This window comes from Homarus americanus, unplaced genomic scaffold (assembly GCF_018991925.1).
Source record: "Homarus americanus isolate GMGI-L3 unplaced genomic scaffold, GMGI_Hamer_2.0 scaffold32583, whole genome shotgun sequence".
NCBI lineage: Eukaryota > Metazoa > Arthropoda > Malacostraca > Decapoda > Nephropidae > Homarus > Homarus americanus.
In genome coordinates this window covers 32259418-32281889 of record NW_024713129.1, presented here as the reverse complement: position 1 = coordinate 32281889, position 22472 = coordinate 32259418, and the positions used below count along the sequence as shown (strand labels likewise).

Genomic DNA, 22472 nt, shown 5'->3' with positions numbered 1-22472 from the left:
TGGGAATCCCTCTCAACACACCTTCAGTAAACGCTGAGACCAAGTACAACATTTACATACATTATATTATTATAAATCATCATCTACATAAAGCAAAAAAAAATATCCAATAAGAAATAAATATTAATGCCTCCAAAGACTACACTCAGAGAAATACAATAATAATTACATAGTGACAAAATGATAAACTAGATTACTAAAACACACGTTAAAAATATTCTAAATAATGTGCTTCAGAAATGTCTTGTATATGAATGACTGATACAAAAAACATTGCAAGACGTTATTGGCACAACAGGCCAAGCCCAGCGTTAGGAAGAAATTAAATAAATTTAAAAGTTAAAGTCACAGAGGAACGAGAACTTCAATGTATTATGCAAACATCAACATTTTGTTGGATTTTTATATTTAACCTGATTTGAATTTTGTTTTATTAATATGCTGGTACTGTATATGGATCGTCCCGGTGTAATAAAGACCAAGAATATCTTTACAAAATGTAAATATATATATATATATATATATATATATATATATATATATATATATATATATATATATATATATATATATATATATATATATATATATATATATATATATATTATATATATATATATATATATATAAGCTATGTGGGGAATAAATACGACGACGTTTTGAAGACTCAATTCTATATAAGTCAAGACAGCTCTACCTGTTTCCAGCGGCCGTGTCGACGCCCTGGCCACTCGTGGGTTATCTATGTGTGTGATCTCGTTTTCTAAATACTGCTAGTGTCTCCTGGATAAAGCTATGCTGAGTTTTTCATGAACTAGTTGGAACAGATATCATGAGCTGGGCTGTCCTGGGATATCATGAAGTGAGCTGTGCTCGTGTTATCACACACGAAAAGAGACACATCAAAACAAATCTCGAATTTTGAATTATTGTTTTGTCTAGGCTACGTAACTGTCGTATTAGTGGGTCTCATACAACAGACGGCCAGTTAAGGGGAGTGCGGATCAGCACATTGAAGATTAAGCCTTCGGTACACACGGGATTGCGTGGTCGGTATTACAAACTGCCGTATTCACTTATTCAACTGCTAAGTTAGGCACTCATTGTGCTGCTGGGTCGACTGGGGTCGCTCCTCTTAGTGACCAGCCGCGAGACTCGAACCGGTAATCGTTGGTGCAGGAGAAGAGTGAAATACTGGGCCACAACTCCTTGTAATAATAATAAAAGACTTTGTCTGAGTAATGACAAGGCTGAAACAGGTGCACAGAACTACCTGATTCACCCTAATAAAATAGAAAGCTTCTCCTCAATTAACAATAAAATAAATAAATGCTAAATATGACGTAGTAAAATCTATAACAACCTATCAAGTATAAGCCCTTCAGAGAAAGTGGAATACATATCAACAAAACAATTATGTGAAGGATCAACAAGAAACGGCTGACGCCACGTACACCAGCGATAACAAACATCATGAACGACACATTGTAGACGGCCTTGTGGAGCTGTGAGGTGGTGGCGAGTGTTGAGGTGAGTCGCAGGTCTCTATAATGTACTGAAGAGTAAACATTACTGAGTAAGGCTGTCAGTAGGTTATTTCCTCAAAATTGGGTGAAAGTCCAGGACAGCGGCAGATATAAGCGCTGTGTAGCAGGAAAACACCTTACAAGGAAGTTAAGACTACTGAGCTGGTCTGCCAGGGATTAAGCTGCTCTGAGCAAATTGGGGTGAAAAAAATCAACCTTAATAGAACAAAAGTCTATATAATGAAAGAATAATTTAATAAAGGAGGTTAATAACTGGGTTACAAAGTGTGTCAAGCGCCAAGATTAAGAGGGAAAACTACTCAGTCCCAAGGTAAACACAAGCCTGCTCTCCTCAAGCTATATTCACCAGATGATTTACAGAAAGTCTGGAAATTCCCGGAGGAGGAAGACACTCATTTTAAGGCCACCTCATGATAAGAGCTGATTATTTTGTTCTATGTCTTGAGAGAAACCAATTTCAGCTAGTAGTTAGACTCCGTGTTGCCCACGAGCAAGCCCTCGGAAACTCTTAGGCCCGTACTATAAAACATCGCTTAGGGGTGGGGGTGGGGGCTTTCCTCCCCGCAATCATACATTAGGTGGAAGCTACGTCAGATTTTCTCTTTTTCTACCAGCAATGGCGACTTTATCGTTCGAACACTGGGGGAGGAAATGCGCAAACTTATAGTCTCTCGCTTACCTTGCAATACATACCAAGTGATCAATAACGGAGTAAGAAATGTGCAATTATGAAATACATTTCTACGCTACACGAGATGTCAGCCACACTTCAGGTTTTTGCAGTTGTTGCTACACGGTAGCCGAGAGACACAACATTGCCTGAACAAGAGACCATTAAAGAATGAGGAGGTCGCTAGTGGGCACTGGGTGGTCTCTATCTTCCTCTGGTTCCTCTGTCCTGGGAGCTTTGGTCGTATATATGTTGCGTTGATTTCAGTGTGTTCAGCCGATGATCCTTTAGTACTTCCTGCGGTCACGATCTCGCCAGTCGCGGTCGTGACGGTCATGACGTTCTGAGCGCTCCTGGCGATCGTGACGATCCTGGTGTTCATGGCGGTCTTGGTCATGGCGGTCGTGGTCATGGCGGTCATGGTGCTCACGGTCTCCCTCACGCCCTCCCTTGTGGCGGTGACCGTGGTGGTGGTGGTGATGGCGCCGCTTCTCAGGGCGGGTGTACATGGCAGCCACATCGTTCACTGTCATCTCGGAGCCGTCGCGGAGTCCCTCATGACCCATTGAGCGTGTGGACCTGAAGTCTGGTTGGTCGAGGGTTTCCGTGCGGCCGAGACGAGAGTGACTTCCCTTCTCCAGTTCCCCTCCACTGCTGCCGGCGCCGCCGCCTCCCTCACGTAGGTTCTCCCACGCTCTCTTGTAGTACTTGTTGAGGCCGTGGCCGTCAGACGAGGAGGAGTCGTAGGAGGAGGCGGTGCCGTCATCACTGCGACGCACATACTTCTTGGATGGTGCATGCTGAGTCCTGGGTGAAGCGGAGTGGTCAACAATCATCATAGGAGCGTCATTACAACACTCACGGTACGGGACTCATGACTCTACATGGGCCTCTCTAACACCTTACAATTCGCGGGACCTGTAAGTTAGAGTTAGTGAGCGTGTTAGTAAGCTATCTACAGGTGAGGGCCGAAGCTGGGGAGGTTTACAGGTGTGACAGCCTACGGTACTGGGGCCCTCAAGCACTCAGGCTCATCTACATCATCACAACGTGCATGGCAGTCTTTGGCCCGCAGGTACAGTGTCTGGCTTTACAGGGTAACTATATGTCGTGCATAAATGTCTTATTGGGACTTCAAATCCCGACTATATAATGACTTCAGCAAGACAAGTGACTGAGTCAGCAGTCTTATGTGACGTTGTCTAGAAAGAAGTGTGTGTGTGTGTGTGTGTATGTGTGGGAAAACAGGTGTACCTCACCTCCTCCAGCAACAACACTACTGTCTGTCCCGCTAGCCACCTCCTGCTAACTACTCTACCACAGGTCCCGCGAAATCATCAAGTAAAGCCCATCACCCGGTGGATATCTAAACAAACACACACACACACACACACGTTTCACTCACATTCTTATATAATCAAGGTGTGACAGGTGTGGATTTTGACAGAATAACAACTGAAGGTTCAAAGGCAGAAAAGAGTGTTGGTTTATTTGCGAATGAATAGATAATGTAGAAAGTGAGAAAATGTGTTTCCGTAGTGTTTACCATAGACAAAGGTATTCCTATAATGTTTACTATCGAAAATGGTGTTTCTGTAATGTTTTCCATAGAAAATTTTGTTTTTGTAGTGTTTAACACAGTTCTGTAATGTTTTCCATAGAATTTTTTTTGTAGTGTTTAACACAGAAAACTGACAGTGATATTCATTTAATATTTATCTGCAGTCATCAATTGCTAAATAATGCCCTACAATAGATGTGTTTGGTCTACATATTTAATCTAAGACCGTTTGACTCAATCATCCACTAGTGGTAGTTTTTGCCAATGAAATTTAGGTGCCGGCAGATGTTTATAAATAATTTCAGTGAAGATTAAAGCGTAAATTGTTGAACAGACTTAAGAACAGTATGGAGTGTGAAGTGTGCAGAAGGCTACTATCATGTATTACGTTGCATATATACGGAGGTGCTACTATACTATAAGCGGTCTCTTTCACAAACTCATACACTACAGTGCCATCATATATTAAGAAGCCATAATACGCTACACAGGTTACACTTTAAATTTTGGATCTTACAGAATAATAAAATAGCGTATCTTGTGGCTAATTAATATACTACAATATATATGCTTAGACTACAACACTACAACAATTACTACAGCAGCAGGTGTACAAGAACACGAGTCATGAGTCCAGTACGTGATATTGTCGAAATACTGAACGGCATTTTATTTCCATGAAGCACTAATTAAGACCTGAATAAATTAACTAATATCTAAATACTTATGTTAGTAAGTAAAGTCTGTATATACAGTCATACAGTATATACAGGATAAAGATACGTCTTCTGGACAACTTGCTGAAAAGTGTAACAATAATAATGAACCACACAAATATTTTTAGGTACTTTTTTGGTAGATAGTCCATTAATCATAGTAATAATATTAAAATGCTATATCACTATACGAGACTATTCGGCCTTTTTACTTTTTTACTTTGCGGAATTCCGCGTGGTTATATAGATGTTACTTGTAAATATAAATATGTTAGTTCCCTTTTATAACCAAAGGGAGATTCAAAGAAAACGGTTTACTTTTAATGGAGAACTCTGATCGACAGAATAACTACCAGGAATTTGTTTACAGTAATATTAAGTGTTAGTACAGGTAGTGAAATGTTTGGCGAGTTTTAATTAAGTATATAAAAAATCAGATAAAGGAGAGTCGAGTCGAGAAACCAATATTAACCTGTCTAAGTATTATAGGGCAATGATTAAAGTGAAGAGACAACCTTTTACAAGATCTTGACAGTCTTAAAGTCTTGGTTCAAGAGTAACAGTTAAGACATGATGATATTCTGTGCTATACTGTGCAATAAAAAGTAAATCAGGAGTGGTGTGAAAAGCGCAGGAGTGCAGGAGGTACAGAGCATGAAGAACGTACACTGAGGCCCCGCAGGTTATTACATCACGTGGCGCGGTGACAATCAGGAGGGCATCAGTTGAGCGTTGCAGGGCCGACGGATAGGCAGCAGGGGAAGTTGGCCTCTTGGAAAGGTGTAGCCCGAGTTGTTGGTGCGTGAGGTGGGCGGGATGGAGTGTTAGTGACTAGAATAATGATCAGCTCGAGGTGTGGCGCGAGAGAGCAACTCACGCCTGCCCACCGTCACGTCGGGGAAGGGCAGGGCCAGCAGAGTATACCAGCGCGAACCAGGCAGCGGCGTCGACGTCCGCATCTCTTTGTCGAGCGGCGTCGACGTACTGAGAGAGCACTTAGATGAGCAGGGCGAGACGAGGGAGCTGGGGCCTCAGCCTTCTGTCACGCCTTGCACACATCCCAGGTATTCGTGAAGAAAATGTACACACACACACACACACACAAGAAAAACTCATACAACAGTTTGAGAAATATTTTATGCAGATCATACTTGTGTCGTGTACTTAAATGATGTCATATGAACAATTGAACATAGACAAAAACGAGCTGCATTATCTTGTTGTGTAAACAGTAAAAACAAGTCAGCACAATACAGGCACATATTCTTACAGAGGCACAAACAAAAATAAAAACAGTATGTCAAGATATGAAAAATAGACACGAATGAAAACAAAAAAGTCTGGTGAACACGATAGCGTGACGCTGGTGACGAGATGTGTGTGTGTGTGTGTGTGTGTGTGGGAGGTGGAATTGAGGACCAGTGACCTGTGGCAGCGAGACAGGCACGGCCAGAAGGGAGAGGTAACAAGGCCTGGCTACATGTCATTTACCGCCATGGAAGTTTGAGTCAAGTCCATTTGGTATACAAAGAATAGTTACTATTACACATCATCATATAACAAAGGAAGTTATGGATAATCACATGGAAATTTTAAATAAATAAAGGTTGGATTGTTTACTTAACAGTTGTCACTTCAAGTCAGTTAACAAGATATTACATTAGTTGTTAGTGTTATCTGTTAAATCAATTATACCCTATTATACGTTGATGTCATTAACACTTAAATGTGGATAATTCTTGATAGTTGTGGCTTCTGTGTCTATCAGTTGGGTGTGCATGCAGCAAGCAGTTACTGTATGTTAGCTGCTAATGAAGACGCTAAAGCAAATTATGAGTTAGAGAACGCAATTAAGATTGTCAAAGATTCGTATGTCAAAATTTCAAGTAACTTATAAAGTAGGGACACATCTAACTGATTCACACAAAGAACAACAACAACAATAAAACACTTGTCTAAAATGACTTTAAACCTTTGAGGACGAGGCCTCAACCCATTGAGGAAGATACTTGTTAACGCTATGAGGGAGATGCTCTAACCCTTTGGGAGACAAAAGGGTAAAGCAAGTCATTGTACTAAAGGGTTTCAAGCGTCGTCCTCAAAGGGCAAAGCCATAGTTCCCAAAGGGTTAAATATATATTGAAACGTCATCATAAGTGAATACATATAATCAACCTCATTATGGGGAAAAAAAGCTAAAACAGACGAATCTTTGAGAAATATATTTTATAATATGAAAATCATTTCCTCACTGAAATTTGTTCCCGGTCCTGATATAGAGAACGGATCAAGACTTCCTTTATTACGAACCACAAACAACTCTCATCCAATATAAGTAATAAACACACACAAAAAACAATTAATGTTCCTAAGCATATACTGTAAGTTTCTGCCATAATCTTTAAAATGTATACAGTTTAACATATTATCTTAAGTGAACTTAAATAGACTGAGAAATAGCGGTAAGTATTATCCAGCTTCTGAAATGTGTGTGTGTGTGTGTGTGTGTGTGTGTGTTGTAGACATTAAGTGTATTTAGTGAGTATTAAATGTACTGTGGCCATAAGGTGTGTGTTGTGGGTAACAAGTGTGGGCAGTAACTGTGGACATTAACTGTATGTGTTGTGGGCAGTAACTATGGGCATAAGCTGTGTGTGTTGCGGGCAGTAAGTATGGGCATTAACTGTGTGTGTTGTAGGCAGTAAGTGTGGGCATTAACTGTGTGTTATGGGTATCAAGTGTGGGCATTAAGTGTGTATTGTGGGCAGTAAGTGTGGGCATTGACTGTGTGTGTTGTGGACAGTAAGTGTGGGCATTAACTGTGTGTGATTTGGGCAGTAAGTGTGCGCATTAAGTGTGTGTGTTGTGGGCAGTATGTGTGGGCATTAACTGTGTGCTGTTGGCAGTAATGTGGGCATTAACTGTGTGCTGTGGGCATTAACTGTGTGCTGTGGACAGTAAGTGTAGGCATTAACTATGTGTTTTGGGCAGTAAGTGTGGGCATTAACTGTGTTTGTTGTGGGTAGTAAGTGGGCATTAACTGTGTGCTGTTGGCAGTAATGTGGGCATTAACTGTGTGCTGTGGGCAGGTGTGGGCATTAACTGTGTGCTGTGGACAGTAAGTGTAGGCATTAACTATGTGTTTTGGGCAGTAAGTGTGGGCATTAACTGTGTGTTGTGGGCAGCAAGTGTGGGCATTAACTGTGTGTTGTGGGCAGCAAGTGTGGGCATTACAACTGACCTTCTGACGAGGATGACGATGGTGGTGATGACAGCAGCGAGGAAGACGAACCCGCCGAAGACACCTAGAGCGATGATACCACCTGTGGGAGGACGCAGACGTGTGGGTGAGGCAAGATGACGTGTGGGGAGGCAAGATGACGTGGGTGAGGCAGGACGACGTGTGGGTGAGGCAGGACGACGTAGGTGAGGCAAGATGACGTGAGTGAGGAGGACGACGTGGGTGAGGCAGGACGACGTGTGGGTGAGGCAAGACGACGTGGGTGAAGGACGACGTGTGGGGGAGGCAAGATGACGTGGGTGAGGCAGGACGACGTGTGGGTGAGGCAGGACGACGTGTGGGTGATGGAGGAGACGTGTAGGTGAGGCAAGATGACGTGAGTGAGGCAGGACGACGTGGGGTGAGGAGGCAGGACGACGTGGGTGATGGAGGAGACGTGTAGGTGAGGCAAGATGACGTGTGAGTGAGGCAGGACGACGTGTGGGTGAGGCAGGACGACGTGGGTGAGGCAAGATGACGTGTGGGTGAGGCAGGACGACGTGTGGGTGAGGCAGGACGACGTGGGTGAGGCAGGACGACGTGTGGGTGATGGAGGACGACGTGGGTGATGGAGGAGACGTGTAGGTGAGGCAAGATGACGTGTGAGTGAGGCAGGACGACGTGTGGGTGAGGCAGGACGACGTGTGGGTGAGGCAGGACGACGTGTGGGTGAGGCGTGTGGGTGAGGCAGGACGTGTGGGGTGAGTGAGGCAGGACGACGTGTGGGTGAGGAGTAGGCGTGCGGGTGAGGGGGAAAGATGTATCGTGGTGGTACAGTAAAATAGTCGTAGAGGAACCTTTATTTACATATGACGTCATGAATTGGATGACTTTGTTTACAATGTATATGAGAAAATGGAGACGATTTTTATTCGCGGATTCTTTCCTTACTCCCTATTCCCTCCTTGTACTCCCTACTTCTTCCATTTAGTCCCTCCATCTACTCCCCACTCCGTCTCTCTACTCCCTAATCCCTACCTCTCCTCCCTAATCCGTCGCTCTTCTTCATATACTTCCGTTTCCTCACTACTCACCCCATTTCATCCCTACTTTTTCTCTCTTCTCTACTTCCTTCTTCTATTCTCTTTACCCTGTCTCTCTTCACTAGTTCCTTTCTCCTTACTCCCTCCCTCTACTACATAATCCCTCCCTTCCTCCTTACTCCGTCCCTCTACTCCCTTCTTCTCTTCCCTACTCCTTTTTCATAGCTCCCTATCTACTCCCTACCCCTTCCCTCTATTCCCTACTCCCTCTTCTACATCTTATTCCCTTCCCCATCTCCCTCTTCCCTAGTCCCTTCCTCTTTACTCCCTCCCTGTACTCCTTACCCCTCCTTTCTCCACAATTGTACTTCTTCCCCTTTTACTACCTCCCTTTACTCCCTACTCCCTCCCTGTACTCCCTACTCTCTCCCTCTCTCCCCCGTCCCTTCTTCTTACTCTCTACTCCCTTCCTCTTACTCCCTAATCTCTCCTTCTCTTCGCTCTCCTTGCATCCTTACTCCCTTGACTTACCAAGATGGAGTTTCTCGGTGACTTTGATGCCGTCTTCTTCCTTGAGATCAAAACTCGGACCATCTACACTCTGGCCTCTGTCATTATTTATCTTGTTTATCTTGTTGTTGTCCCCGGCCTCTAGGGAAGGTACGACGGTCTCCAGGCCCGGGTTGCTGGCCTCCACGGTGTTGTCTCCCCCGTCGGTCAGGTATGGAGGCCGCTGTCGCTGTCCAGGGCGATGGGGACGTCGAGGTCGACCTCCGGCACCCGCTCGATTGGATTCACCAAATCGTGTCTCAGGGAGTTCTGGTTTCACTGCTGCGTCCACTGAGTGTGTGAGTGAGATTAGTGGGTGAGGTTACTGAGATCAGTGTGGTGAGATTAATGAGATCAGTGGAGTAAGATAAGTGTGATTAGTGGTGTGAGATTAGCGGATGTAATTAATAAGATCATTGGGTGATATTAGATCAATGAGCGAAATTAATGAGATCATTGGGTGAGGTTACTGGATGAAATTGCTCAGTGGAAACAATGTGATCAGATGGTGAGATTAATGAATGTTACCAGTGAGTGACACTTGGGACATCATTGGGTGAGACTGGTGGTGAGTGAATAGAAACACCAAGTGAAACAAGGGTGTGAGCTAAGCCAATGAGATTGGAAGTTATAAGGAGGTGGGAAGTCAAAAAATTTTCCCTTAAGCAAAAGAGAATCACACAAAAAATATAGTTGAAAAGTCTGCCCTAAGAAAAATAAAATAAAATTAAAAATATAAATAAAAAAATATGAAGAAAAAATATTAATAATAAAAAATAAATAAATATCACCCATTTATTTGTTTGTTTTCAAAATTTACAAGGAATTGAATGTTTCCGGGTGATATAACGAAGCTGTCCTGAGTAAGGTGATAATATTTACAGGTGTGGAAGTTGAGCATTAGCAGGTGTAAATTAAGTGGGTTAATTAGTCGTAAGGTGAAGATATGTCCATGCAGTGTATGTTGTCCGTGTAAATTGTGTAGATGTGCAATTAAGTAGTCAGGGGCTTACCTTAATATCCATAGAGTGTAAATTGCAAGAGTAAGTAATGTAAGTTGTGTATGTACGTCAAAAGTTATTAATACAGTTTAAGAAATAAAAAAAAATAAGAAAAGAAGAAAACGAAAATTAAAATCATCACCAGCACGAGCAGTGGACAGCGCCTGGCGAGCCTCACCATCTCACAATAACTCAGTCAAAGTAATCCAACTTTTGTCTCCTTCTATATACACCTATGGCAATAGTACCTTCTCTTCCTCATTCTAGCAATAAAAACATCTACGCCAGACGAACTTCCGACCATCCCCATTCTAAGGGTTGGCGACTACGGCCCTCCATTCAGTGTTTACCAATCCTCCTTGATGTTGTATCTCTCCGGGGACCATAATTTTTAATTTCATTCGTATGTCTCAGTCTGTCTTCCACTGGCTATCCTATCCTGTCCATTAATACTTCTATCATTGTCTCCTCACTTCTAATTATATGGTTAAATATCAAATTATCCTTATTTTATATATTTCAAGTAATTCTCTTTATTTTTTTTTCTTAGCACTTCGTCATTTTTTTCTTGTCAATATAATTTATCTTAGCTTTCTCCTGTAGCACCATATTTTAAAGGCCTTCTAATGACTGTTGAAAGTGCTTACGCTTGTGATCCATATGACCATACAATAGTACTGACAATATTGACCATAGTAATAGTAATAATAATAATAATAATAATAATAATAATAATAATAATAATGGTTGCTCCTGGTGTTCGCGGCCCAAAGGTCACCTACGAGTGAATTTGTTGAATACAACAACCACACCCTGAGTTAACGAGCTGCATGATCTAGTGTTCAGGAATAATCCGAGCAGACCGGACAACTCGCCAACTGCACTGGCTATCTATTACCCTGGAACACGATCCGCAAATCGATTAACATCCAGGTTCCCAATTACTGCTGCGTAGACAGAGGCAAATGACGCAATAGTCTAGGGTCCGGGTTACCCATTCGGGAAGTTTCGTTCACCCCGAGAGGAATAAAGCTACGACCTTATTTTTTACATTGCCTGGACCCCAGTGGACCGTCCCAGGACGGTTGTAGATTTTTAAGTGTGTGCGTAGCTTGATCACAACACAATTATGACGAATTACGGGATATTTTCGGTCATGAACATATTTTATAATACACAAATATATTATTGTAGACAACTAAATAACACACCTAAATGTTAAAAACGAAGCAGTTGACAACAAAATTAAGTCATTCTGAAAAGGGCTTTGATCATAAAGGATTTATATGTCTTCAATATAAAAAAAATATTTAACTTACATAGTAATTGTTGTAATATTTATATTCATGTTGCATTCAGGCTCAATACATAAGTATCAAAGTATGCATGATTAGCCACCAAAACACAGTACAAAACATAAGTGCTTAGTCTCGGTATTAACAAAGATGTCTTGCCCAATTTTTTAAACATTCAGGGCAGTAAGTTCCAAGAGGATTCCTGAACATCGGGTTACTTTTAACTTATCCAACGAATGGATCATCAAACTTGAATAGCGGATTTGTCAAATCTATTTGTTGGGTTAATTAAAAGTAACCCGATGTTCAGCATTCCTCTTCGGACTTACTGCCCTGAATGTTTTAAAAAATGGGCTAATTGTCTTGCAAAAATCTGTACCCCATAAGTTCTAGAGTATCGCGGGCAGCTATCAGTATCCATCGATACTGTTTCTTGGTCAATTTAGCTGGTCATAAATTAACAAAAGCTGTATGACACCTTACAGCAATCACTCCTAATACAAATGTAAGCTAATAATCAAAATACTGTTCATTTAGACAAAGTAAAATAAGTGATATTTATGAGCAATTATGTCATTCATAGGTAATCATGCAATCTATCCTTCTCCGCCACCTTAAATTTATAAACAAAGCATCAAAGGCATGTGGGCAAGTTGTTTATCATGAGGATATTCCTTGATGTCAATCATTCATCACCTGAATCCTCTTCGTTACTGTCAAAGAAAAATGGATTAAATGGACTGTTACAGTTTCTCCTACACCCACATGCCAGAGAGCATTGCAAATGGGTTTCATTGCATGTGCATGTTCCTGAGGTGCATTTTGCAGTCTTACAACCACATGTTAACAACTCTGAGTAAATTTTTGGTACTGGATCTGAATGCATCAGCGTGGGCACTGAAGTGTTGCTTGGACCCATTTCCCACCCAGATTCTTCTGGGTTTCTTATACCTGGTCTGACAGTTACTGAATTTTTCCAGACTGCAATTTGGTGTTGGTATCGTCTGAAATGTAGTTCTAAAAAAATATTTGGTGGGGAAACATTCTCTGGGTTGCTCACACGATGAAACATTTCAGCTCGAAGTTTATTCACAGATGTTGCATGTGAGGTTGGATCACAAATAGCTCAGCATCCTTTGTTAATTTCTCAAAATTGTCACAAAATGAGTCAAGAAGATGTGGATGGGAGACATAAGTTGCCTAGGCTGACGTGTTTCCATTACCACTAAATTGACTAATAGTGTGACATCCAGTGACTGCATGGAACGCTGGCAAGTTGCCCCCCCCACCAAAAAAAAATGGGGAGAGTGACTGCCTTACTTCATGCGCCGGCATAAACCTAGGTTTCCTTGGTGTACCAGCTTGCATTAACACCTCATCAGTGGTAACATGATGGGTAAAAAGTACCAACACATCAGTGTCCAGACTATAAACAACAAGTCTATGATAGTTGTTCTGAGCAGCAGCAGCATCTAATCCATAAAGGACCAACCTAGTATCTGCCTCTTCCGCGGAGGACTACAAGCGGTTCTTGGGCACTGGTGATGATGAGACAACAGTTTCAGAATTTTTTACATCCTCCAGCAACAGCAAGTTCCTGGTCCAAAGGAAGATTTTCGGCATGGACCATAAGCTCTTTGGTAAGAAATCGAGTGAGATTGGTTTTATTGTTATCAAGGTTTATGAAATTGTGCCATTTCTTTAGCTGTACATTTCTAGAGTCGACGATTCTCCGTATTTTTCTTCCTTGGCTTGTGCGTTGCATTCGAGTGCCAGATTTGATGGAATAGTGCCATACCCTTTAGTTTCAATAGGAATCAAATATTACGTCAATTCTGCTACATGTTCCCGGAAGAGGCTCAGAATATACATGCAGAATATATCAGCCAGTTCCCCGAAAGTTGTAGCCTCACTTGGCTTTCCCAAGGCTTGAACAAAATGCCATACCATCAACAAGTACACAGGTTGGCTCACTTGTTGCTGGCAATTCCCTTACTTCATGTGCATTTGCTAATATATGGGAGAGTGGGGCCTTACCTGGTTTTCTGGGCTTTCCATCAAACTTTGCAAGAGCAAGCTGCACTAGTGATAATTTATGCTGAAGCAACAGTGAAAAAATATTTTATCTACCACTTGGTGAAGCACTGAGAAACCGCCTGAATAGGTCACGATCAGCTTTCATAACTTTTGTTTGACCTTACGTAATTCCCTCTTGTTTCTTGGAAAGTGATGCAAAGGTTTTGTAATTGTTCTTGGGAATGACATTAAAGAAATTTTCATCATGTTTCTGCTCAAGCCGGCTCTTGATGAATGTCTTCAACAGGACTTTGCCTCGTTCCACAGCAGTTAACAAATCAGCCTCTGTGTTATCCCTTTCAAAAGAATTGAAATCCCGTAGCTTCTTGGAAATTTTCTTGACCTCGTCTTCATCCCTCGATAAACGTTGATCGCCAAGCTCTTTCTGCGTTTGAAAAACCAGGCTGTAGTCGTACAGTATATCTTCTGTAAGTCGAGAGATTATAGCACTCACAGCAGCTAAGCATCCAATGGTTAATAGGAGATTTTGCACATTTTATACCTACTGTTCCACCTGCACCTTTGAAGGGCTTGTTAACATGCTCTTGCGCCCGATCAGTGTGTATTTGGTTGAATGCACCTTTTGATTATTTTACGACTAAATTACCACATGTGAAGGGCATTAGTTTTTCTCTTACTAGGAAAAATGGCAGTAATGCAAAACAAAAATATTGTGATTGTGAGGGCGTGCACACACCTAGAGATCTACACCCGGGCAAAAAATGTTCACAAAGCATCCTCTTAAGAAGAAAATGCCTCTCGGGGTGAACCAACTCAAAAATAAGTCGCTTTTGAATTTGGGAACCCAGTCTGTAAAGAAACTTACCCATACATTCACTCTGCTCGAGAATCAAACCCGGGACCACTCACCTGCGAGGCGAGCATGCTGACTATTACACCCACTGACCATACAACAGTACTGACCATACAACAGTACTGACCTTACAACAGCACTGACCATACAACAGTACTAACCATGCAGCAGTACCGTCCATAATGGTTGCCCCTCGTGTAACCGGCCCAAGGGCCATCTAGGCGTGAATTTGTTTAAGGTGTAGAAGCTAAGGCCAACACAATAACCACACCCTAAGTTAACGAGCTGCATGACCCAGTGTCAAGGAATAGCCCGAGAAGACCGGACAACTCGCCAACTGCACTGGCTAACCATTACCCTAGAATCCGATCCGCAAATTACTGCTGGGCAGACAGAGGCAAATGTCGCAAAGAAACTTGCCCATAGTTCACTCTGCCCGAGGATCGAACTCGGGTCCGCTCGCTTGCGAGGCGAGGATGCTGATCATTACTCTACAGGTCGCCACCGACCATACAAATAGTACTGACTATACAACAGTACTTACCATACAACAGTACCGACCATTCAACAGTACTAACCATACAGCAGTGACGACCATACAACAGTACCGACCATTCAACAGTACTAACCATACAGCAGTGACGACCATACAACAGTGCTAACCATACAACTGCACCGACCGTTCAACTGTACCGATCATAGAGAAGTACTGACCATACAGCAGTACCAACCATACAACAGTGCTGACCATACAACAGTACTGACCATACAGCAGTACCAACCATACAACAGTGCTGACCATACAACAGTACTGACCATACAACAGTACTGACCATACAGCAGTACCAACCATACAACAGTACTGACCACACAACAGTACTGACCATACAACAGTACTGACCATACAGCAGTACTGACCATACAACAGTACTGACCATACAACAGTACTGACCATACAGCAGTACCAACCATACAACACCAACAGTACTGACCATACAACAGTACTGACCATACAACAGTACTGACCATACAACAGTACTGACCATACAACAGTACTGACCATACAACAGTACTGACCATACAGCAGTACCAACCATACAACACTACTGACCATACAGCAGCACCAACCATACAACACTACTGACCATACAGCAGTGCTGACCATACAACAGTACTGACCATACAACAGTACTGACCATACAGCAGTGCTGACCATACAGCAGTGCTGACCATACAACAGTACTGACCATACAGCAGTGCTGACCATACAACAGTGCTGACCATACAACGGAAGGGCCGGAGGTACGCCGCACCGGTCCGAGCTCGGTTTAGAGTGGGTGCTAGGTAGGTCCTCTCACTACCAACACAGCAAGTAGATCAACAGTTAAGTCCCTTCATTACTAACTCCCAGGTAACTCCCCTCTTGACGACCTGGTTACCTTGACACAGTGGGGGTTCCTGGTCGAAGGTGCCCTCAGCCGTGCAGGTGATGTATCGTGGACCAACTAACACGTAACCCTCGTCGCAGGAGTAGTTGACGGTGACCGCGGCATCAACAGTAGGAGAGGAGAAGTTGGAGGACCCGTGAAGGATGGGAGCTGGGGCGTCACAGGTCACCGCTGTAGGATGACCCGACACTCAGATACAGGGGCAAGTGGTCAAAGATATGTCAGTAGTGGGTTACAGGGGCAAGGTGTTTCCGTCATCACTCTCATTTAATAGCAAGAGGTCAATACACACATGAAAAGGGACAATTGCTCAATATATATTAAAGGGGAAGAGGTCAATACATGCCTATGGGCAATAGGGCAATAATTGTCAAGGGGCAAGATGTCATGTCAACATTAAGACAGGGGCAAGAAGTAACTATAGGTCAACAGATCAACAATAAACACGTCACATGTGTTCATCTTTTTGTATGTCAGTAAATGGTCAATATGAAATTCAATAAATATTTGTCAACTCAAGGTCAATTTTGTTAACAGAAATACTTGCTGTCATTATTAAGTGAATTAACTAAAAGAATGCATTAAATTTTGTCAATAAGTGTCAAGATAATTAAGAACGGGAAATTTGACAATAAAATCCAATTAAAATTAGACATTCATTATTATACAGAATACTAAAGAAATATGATTATTCCTAAAGAAGACGTGTGAGTTACCTCAAATATAGAAGAGTAAATAAAACGTCAAACAAGATGGTCTTAAGGAATAAAAGATCTTGTTAATTACACCAAGGCTCACACACACACACACAAACACACACACACACACACACACACAAACACACACACACATACAGGAACACTTTGAGACAACAATTGTGGTTATAGAGTTAAATCTTAGATAATTCAGAGTTAAGAAGACCTATCATGATCATAATATTAGTGGTGATTAGTAGACAGTATGTATAGGAGTCTTAACACTATATATATATATATATATATATATATATATATATATATATATATATATATATATATATACCATCGTAACTCAATGGAAGAAACTTATTCAAAATCCTTAATAAATATTCCCTTCTACATTATAAAAGGGCAAAGGTCATATTTCCTCAGTAGAATGTAAGGTTTATGTCTAATAGATGACTGAAAGTAAAGATCTCACAAGTGGACAAGAAGCGTGTGGTGTGATGGGGGGGGTTTGACCACGGGCCGGGTCAGCTGATCGCGTTTACAAAGGCTCACGTGGTACATCAGCTGATCATGTGTACAACCAAAGACTCACGTTCACAGCGGGGTGGAGGACCGTTCCAGCGCTCGTCGATGTCACAGATAAGGTCAGGTCTGCCGATGAGGATGAACCCAGGGTCACAGTCATACCTCACAATGCTGAGGTAGGTGCGGGTCTCGTTTACGAGGGAGTAGCCGCCGTTGAGGATGGGAGCTGGTGGACCGCACTCCACGTCTGTCAGGGAGAGGACGATAGGGTGAAATTATAGTGGGTAATGTGGTGAAACTATGGTGGATAACGGTGTGAAACTATGGTGGATAATCATGTGAAACTATGGTGGATAATGGCGTAAAACTATGGTGGGTAATGGTGTGAAACTATGGTGGGTAATGTGGTGAAACTATGGTGGATAACGGTGTGAAACTATGGTGGATAACGGTGTGAAACTATGGTGGATAATCATGTGAAACTATGGTGGATAATGGCGTCAAACTATGGTGGGTAATGGTGTGAAACTATGGTGGGTAATGTGGTGAAACTATGGTGGATAATGGTGTGAAACTATGGCGGATAATGGTGGATAACGGTGTGAAACTATGGTGGATAATGGTGTGAAACTATGGTGGATAATGGTATGAACCTATGGTGGATAATGGTGTGAAACTATGGTGGATAATGTGGTGAAACTACTGTGGGTAATGGACTGAAACTATGGTGGATGATGGAATGAAACTATGGTGAATAATGGTGAGAAACTATGGTGGATAATACAATAACCTAACTAACCTAACCTAACCTATCCCGATGTAGCGTTAAGGTGTTTTAATGATCTGAAATTAGCTGAAGGGTGAATCTTCAGGCGATCCAAAACATGGAATCCTGAATGATCTTCACAACCAAAACAAACACAGGAAGACACGCCATGGTGGGGGATATATCTCACATCTACAGGTTGGAGGGAACTCGTTGAAGAAGCCGGAGTCAAGACATGATCTTTGAGCAGGTCCAACTAGATAGTGCCCAGGATCACAACGGTATTCTACATCTGTTCCGACGTTGTAGTTGGCGGTGACCATCGTAGAGTTGGGTGGTTGTTCTGGCTTACCGCATGTTTGGGGTCCTGTAGGTGACATGTATAGGTGTGAGTAAAGATGAGGTTCGTGGTAGGTGTTCGTGGTCAGGGATCCTCTGTACTACGTTCCTTTTGCCATATATATATATATATATATATATATATATATATATATATATATATATATATATATATATATATATATATATATATATATATATATATATATATGATAAAATATTAGTTTCGTTTCTCTGAAGATGTCTTGAATAAAGACGAAAGCTAAGGTGCTCCATTGTTTCCCTTTTCCTTGTGTGATTTTATCAAGATTTATCTTATCCACGTTTTCATTGTGGATCTACATGAAATATATATATATATATATATATATATATATATATATATATATATATATATATATATATATATATATATATATATATATATATATATATATATATGCTATTTTTCATATATATATATATATATATTGCTATTTTTCATATATTATTAATGTTATTAATGTTTTATAGGGACTTGGCCCACCCGGGCACAGGGCACCGACCCACATCGGGGTCTAGGGGGTCGAGGAAAACCTAAAGAAGAAACATTTTACCTCAAAAAAATACAAAGTAAGAGAAACAATTGAGAACTACAATTGTGTGTAAATGAGGCAGTCAGTCAGATCAGCAATCTGGGACTTGACCACACTTTTCATGATGCCATATGGCAGCAGGGTCTACCATTAGACAATACATTATGCTCCCAATATCATCCCAGGAGGTAGTACACCCAAATTATAAAAATAAAGTAGTTTGAGAATTATATTTCCCAAATGATCCCGATGTCTTTGAGCATCTTGATTGGCTGGCATAATGCAATTTCACCCAATCAGGAGCTTACGGAACCATGACGTCATAATGAAAACACTTTACAGAAGCATAAGCCATTATACTTACGATGTTGACAGATGAAGTTAAGGTCGAAATTACAGTTGGTATCTGACCAAAGCCAGCCTTTCGTGCCATCAAACCGAGCACAGTTTTCGTTTCCGCCAGGCAGGTTCCAAAACGACACGGTCACGTCAGTACCATCAATCCATTTCCAATTGTTGACGTCATCAGGGTCACGAACAGCGCCCAACCAGTACTGGCCATTAGGATCACCCCTTTTGCAGCATAATAATAATAATAATAATAATAATAATAATAATAATAATAATAATAATAATAATAATAATAATAATAATAATAACAATAATAATAATAATAATAATAATAATAATAATGATAATGATAATAATAAAAGCAATAATAATGATAATAATTATTATTACTACTACTACTTGCATGTGTGTGTGTGTGTGTGGATAGTCTTAAGACAAACCTGAAAAAGTGTCAAATCGACCCCCTCACCTGGGAGTCAATTATTTCACATCGTAACGCTAGGAGGAGCACCACACGTGAAGATGTCAATACTTTCCAGTTAGCCCGATTGCAAACCGAGGCAGACAAGCGCCAACGCCGGAAAGACGCTGCTACCCCCCCTCCCGCACTAGATGGTGCCCTCCACATGTGCAACATCTGTAAACAACTCTGCCGGTCCCGTATCGGCCTCTTTAATCACCTCAAAACTCGCTAATGAAGGTGACATCCTTAATAACTCATATCGTTCTATCATAGCTGGATGATCGTCATACTCGATTCCGAGTGACAGCAAAGTAGTTGTAGTAGTAATGTGTGTGAGTGTGTGTGTGTGTGTGTGTGTGTGTGCTTTAACTGCTTACCTATGTTTGCCCAGACGTGTCTAGACCACTAGAAACATACGTGTGTTTGAGCAATTAAATTTTTGTGTGTTTGTATACATTTATTTGCACCGCAACCTCTGCACGTGTTTTAATGTGTGTGTGTGTGTGTGTGTGTGTGTGTGTGTAACCCGTTAGTTGGACGTTACGGCGTCACCTGCAGCGTCTACCGTCACATGTGTGTGTGTGTGTGTGTGTGTAACCCGTTAGTTGGACGTTACGGCGTCACCTGGCGTCTACCGTCACTAGGGAATCGTACACATCATTCATTGATGTATATGTACTGTCAATGAATATGATGCAACTCTTTGTGTACGAACCTCTGTCCTGCATGGCAGTGAACAGTGACATTATCCATTTGAACCTGACCTATATACATTTATAGTTGTTAATGAATATGATGTATTTCTTTGTGTGTGAACCTCTGTCCTGCGTGACAGTGAGAAGTGATACCACCCTCAGTGTCAAGACCTGACTGAATTACTCAGAATAGGCAAACTGTACTACAAGCTCTGCCAATAAATTTGTTAAACTAAATGTGTGTGTGTGTGTGTGTGTGTGTGTGTGTGTAACCCGTTAGTTGGACGTTACGGCGTCACCTGCGGCGTCTACCGTCACATGTGTGTGTGTGTGTGTAACCCGTTAGTTGGACGTTACGGCGTCACCTGCGGCGTCTACCGTCACATGTGTGTGTGTGTGTGTGTGTGTGTGTAACCCGTTAGTTGGACGTTACGACGTCACATGCAGCGTCTACCGTCACATGTGTCTTCCGCTTATTAGTCTGTATTGCTGTTGCTGCTTGTGTCATTAACTAATTATCTGTGTCGAAAATTAATTCCTTGAGTCGCATAAATTGTTTTGTGTTTTTAATGAAGTGTTTGATTGATTGTTTTCTTTCATAAATTATTTCTTTGTATCATCAATTAATTGGGTGATTTATTAATAATTTTTCTTTTACGGGGAATAGCCCACCCAGGAACAGATCATCGAAAAAATAAGAGTAAAACGAAATTAAAAATAGAAAAGAAAAAGGTTATATAAATCTACACCACGAAGATGTCGGAAAACCAGCTTTTTGAAGTGAGACAATTTGTATAAGTATGGAAGCACATAAGATGGCAGAGCATTCCACAGTTTGGCTGTGTGAGGAAAGAAGGATTTCCTATAACGGGTTATTCTAATGTGACCGACATCCACAGAGAAACGGTGGGTACCGCGGGCAAGACGAGTGTTACGAGCCCACGACCTTGCCGGCTGCACACAGGATGCCAAATCCACCGAACATTGCCCGTTAAAGTACCTGTAAAACAGAGAGAGAGAGAGAGGCAAAATTGCAGCGAAGAGAAAGGGAAGAAAGATTATCATCTGAATGAGGAGAGTTATTAAGACGAAATGCCTTTGATTCCATCCTATCTAACAGTTGGACAGAAGAAGAGCCACCCCAGATATGAGAGCAGTACTCCAAGCAACTGCTCAGGAGTGAAGTAGCTACTGCATCTGTACAGCATTCCCAGCTTTCGGGAGGCAGCTTTAGCAATGTTGTGGATGAGTGGCTTCCATGACATAGTAGAAGAAATGGTGAGGCCTAGCATATCTATTTTAGAATTTGGCAGAATGTTCGCGTCCTGAAATGTGATTGGTGGGAGATCATCTAATTTGGAAAGTGTAATTGGTAAATTCTGAGTTTTATTACGATTGAATTTAACCAAGTTTCTACCTCTCCATTCGGAGATGCTGCACAGATCCGCATTGATAGATGAAATGACATCAGCTCAATAGACAGATCTAATTTGAGAATTAGGGGAAGGGGAAAATGTAAAGAAGAGTGAAGAGTAGAATCATCAGCGTAAGAATGGATAGAATTAGTCATAGTGTGGTGTAAATCATTGATAAAAAGGAGGAAGAGAGGAGGTGAAAGAACAGAACCCTGAGGGTCACCACTATTGGTAGAGAAAGAGCGAGAGATCCTTCCCTCGACAACAACTGCCATGGATCGGTTCTCAAGGAAGCTAGAAATTAGAGAACAAAGTGTGGGAGAGAAACCATAAGAGGGAAGTTTAGAAAGCAAAGACTTGTGCCATACCCTGTCAAATGCCTTGGAGATGTCGAGGGCCACGACGAAAGTTTCCCCATAATCCCTAAGAGAGGATGAGCAAAGATGGGTGCAGTAGGAGAGCAGATCACCAGCAGATCTGGCCTGGCGAAAGCCATACTGGTGATCCGACAAAAGAGAATTTCGTTTAAGGTGACTAAGAAAATGATAGATAAAGATATTTTTGAAAATCTTACAGAGGGATGAAGTTAGGTTAATGGGGCGATAGTTAGAGGGATTGGAATGGTCACCCTTCTTCGGGATGGGCTGAACCAAGGCATGCTTCCAAGAAGAAGGAAAATTTGGGATTTTGAGACAA

At 41.7% G+C, this 22472-nt stretch overlaps 1 protein-coding gene across 3 annotated transcripts in view; it reads right to left on the bottom strand.

Annotated features, from left to right (window-relative positions):
* Window positions 1–606: 606 nt before the first annotated feature.
* The window catches only part of LOC121869850, a 122874-nt gene continuing 101008 nt past the window's right edge, over window positions 607–22472 (bottom strand). The window contains exons 6-12 of one of the 3 annotated variants that reach the window (XM_042371421.1): window positions 19217–19425; window positions 18129–18305; window positions 17240–17419; window positions 15932–16111; window positions 9289–9597; window positions 7736–7817; window positions 607–3024 (exon numbers count right to left, since the gene is read on the bottom strand). In XM_042371421.1, coding sequence (XP_042227355.1) covers window positions 2505–3024; window positions 7736–7817; window positions 9289–9597; window positions 15932–16111; window positions 17240–17419; window positions 18129–18305; window positions 19217–19425 — 1657 coding nt within the window. In that variant the 3' untranslated portion in view covers window positions 607–2504. Of the gene's footprint in view, window positions 3025–5233; window positions 5479–7735; window positions 7818–9288; window positions 9598–15931; window positions 16112–17239; window positions 17420–18128; window positions 18306–19216; window positions 19426–22472 lie in introns of those variants that run through there. The other 2 variants (XM_042371431.1, XM_042371426.1) reach the window with 2 other exon arrangements.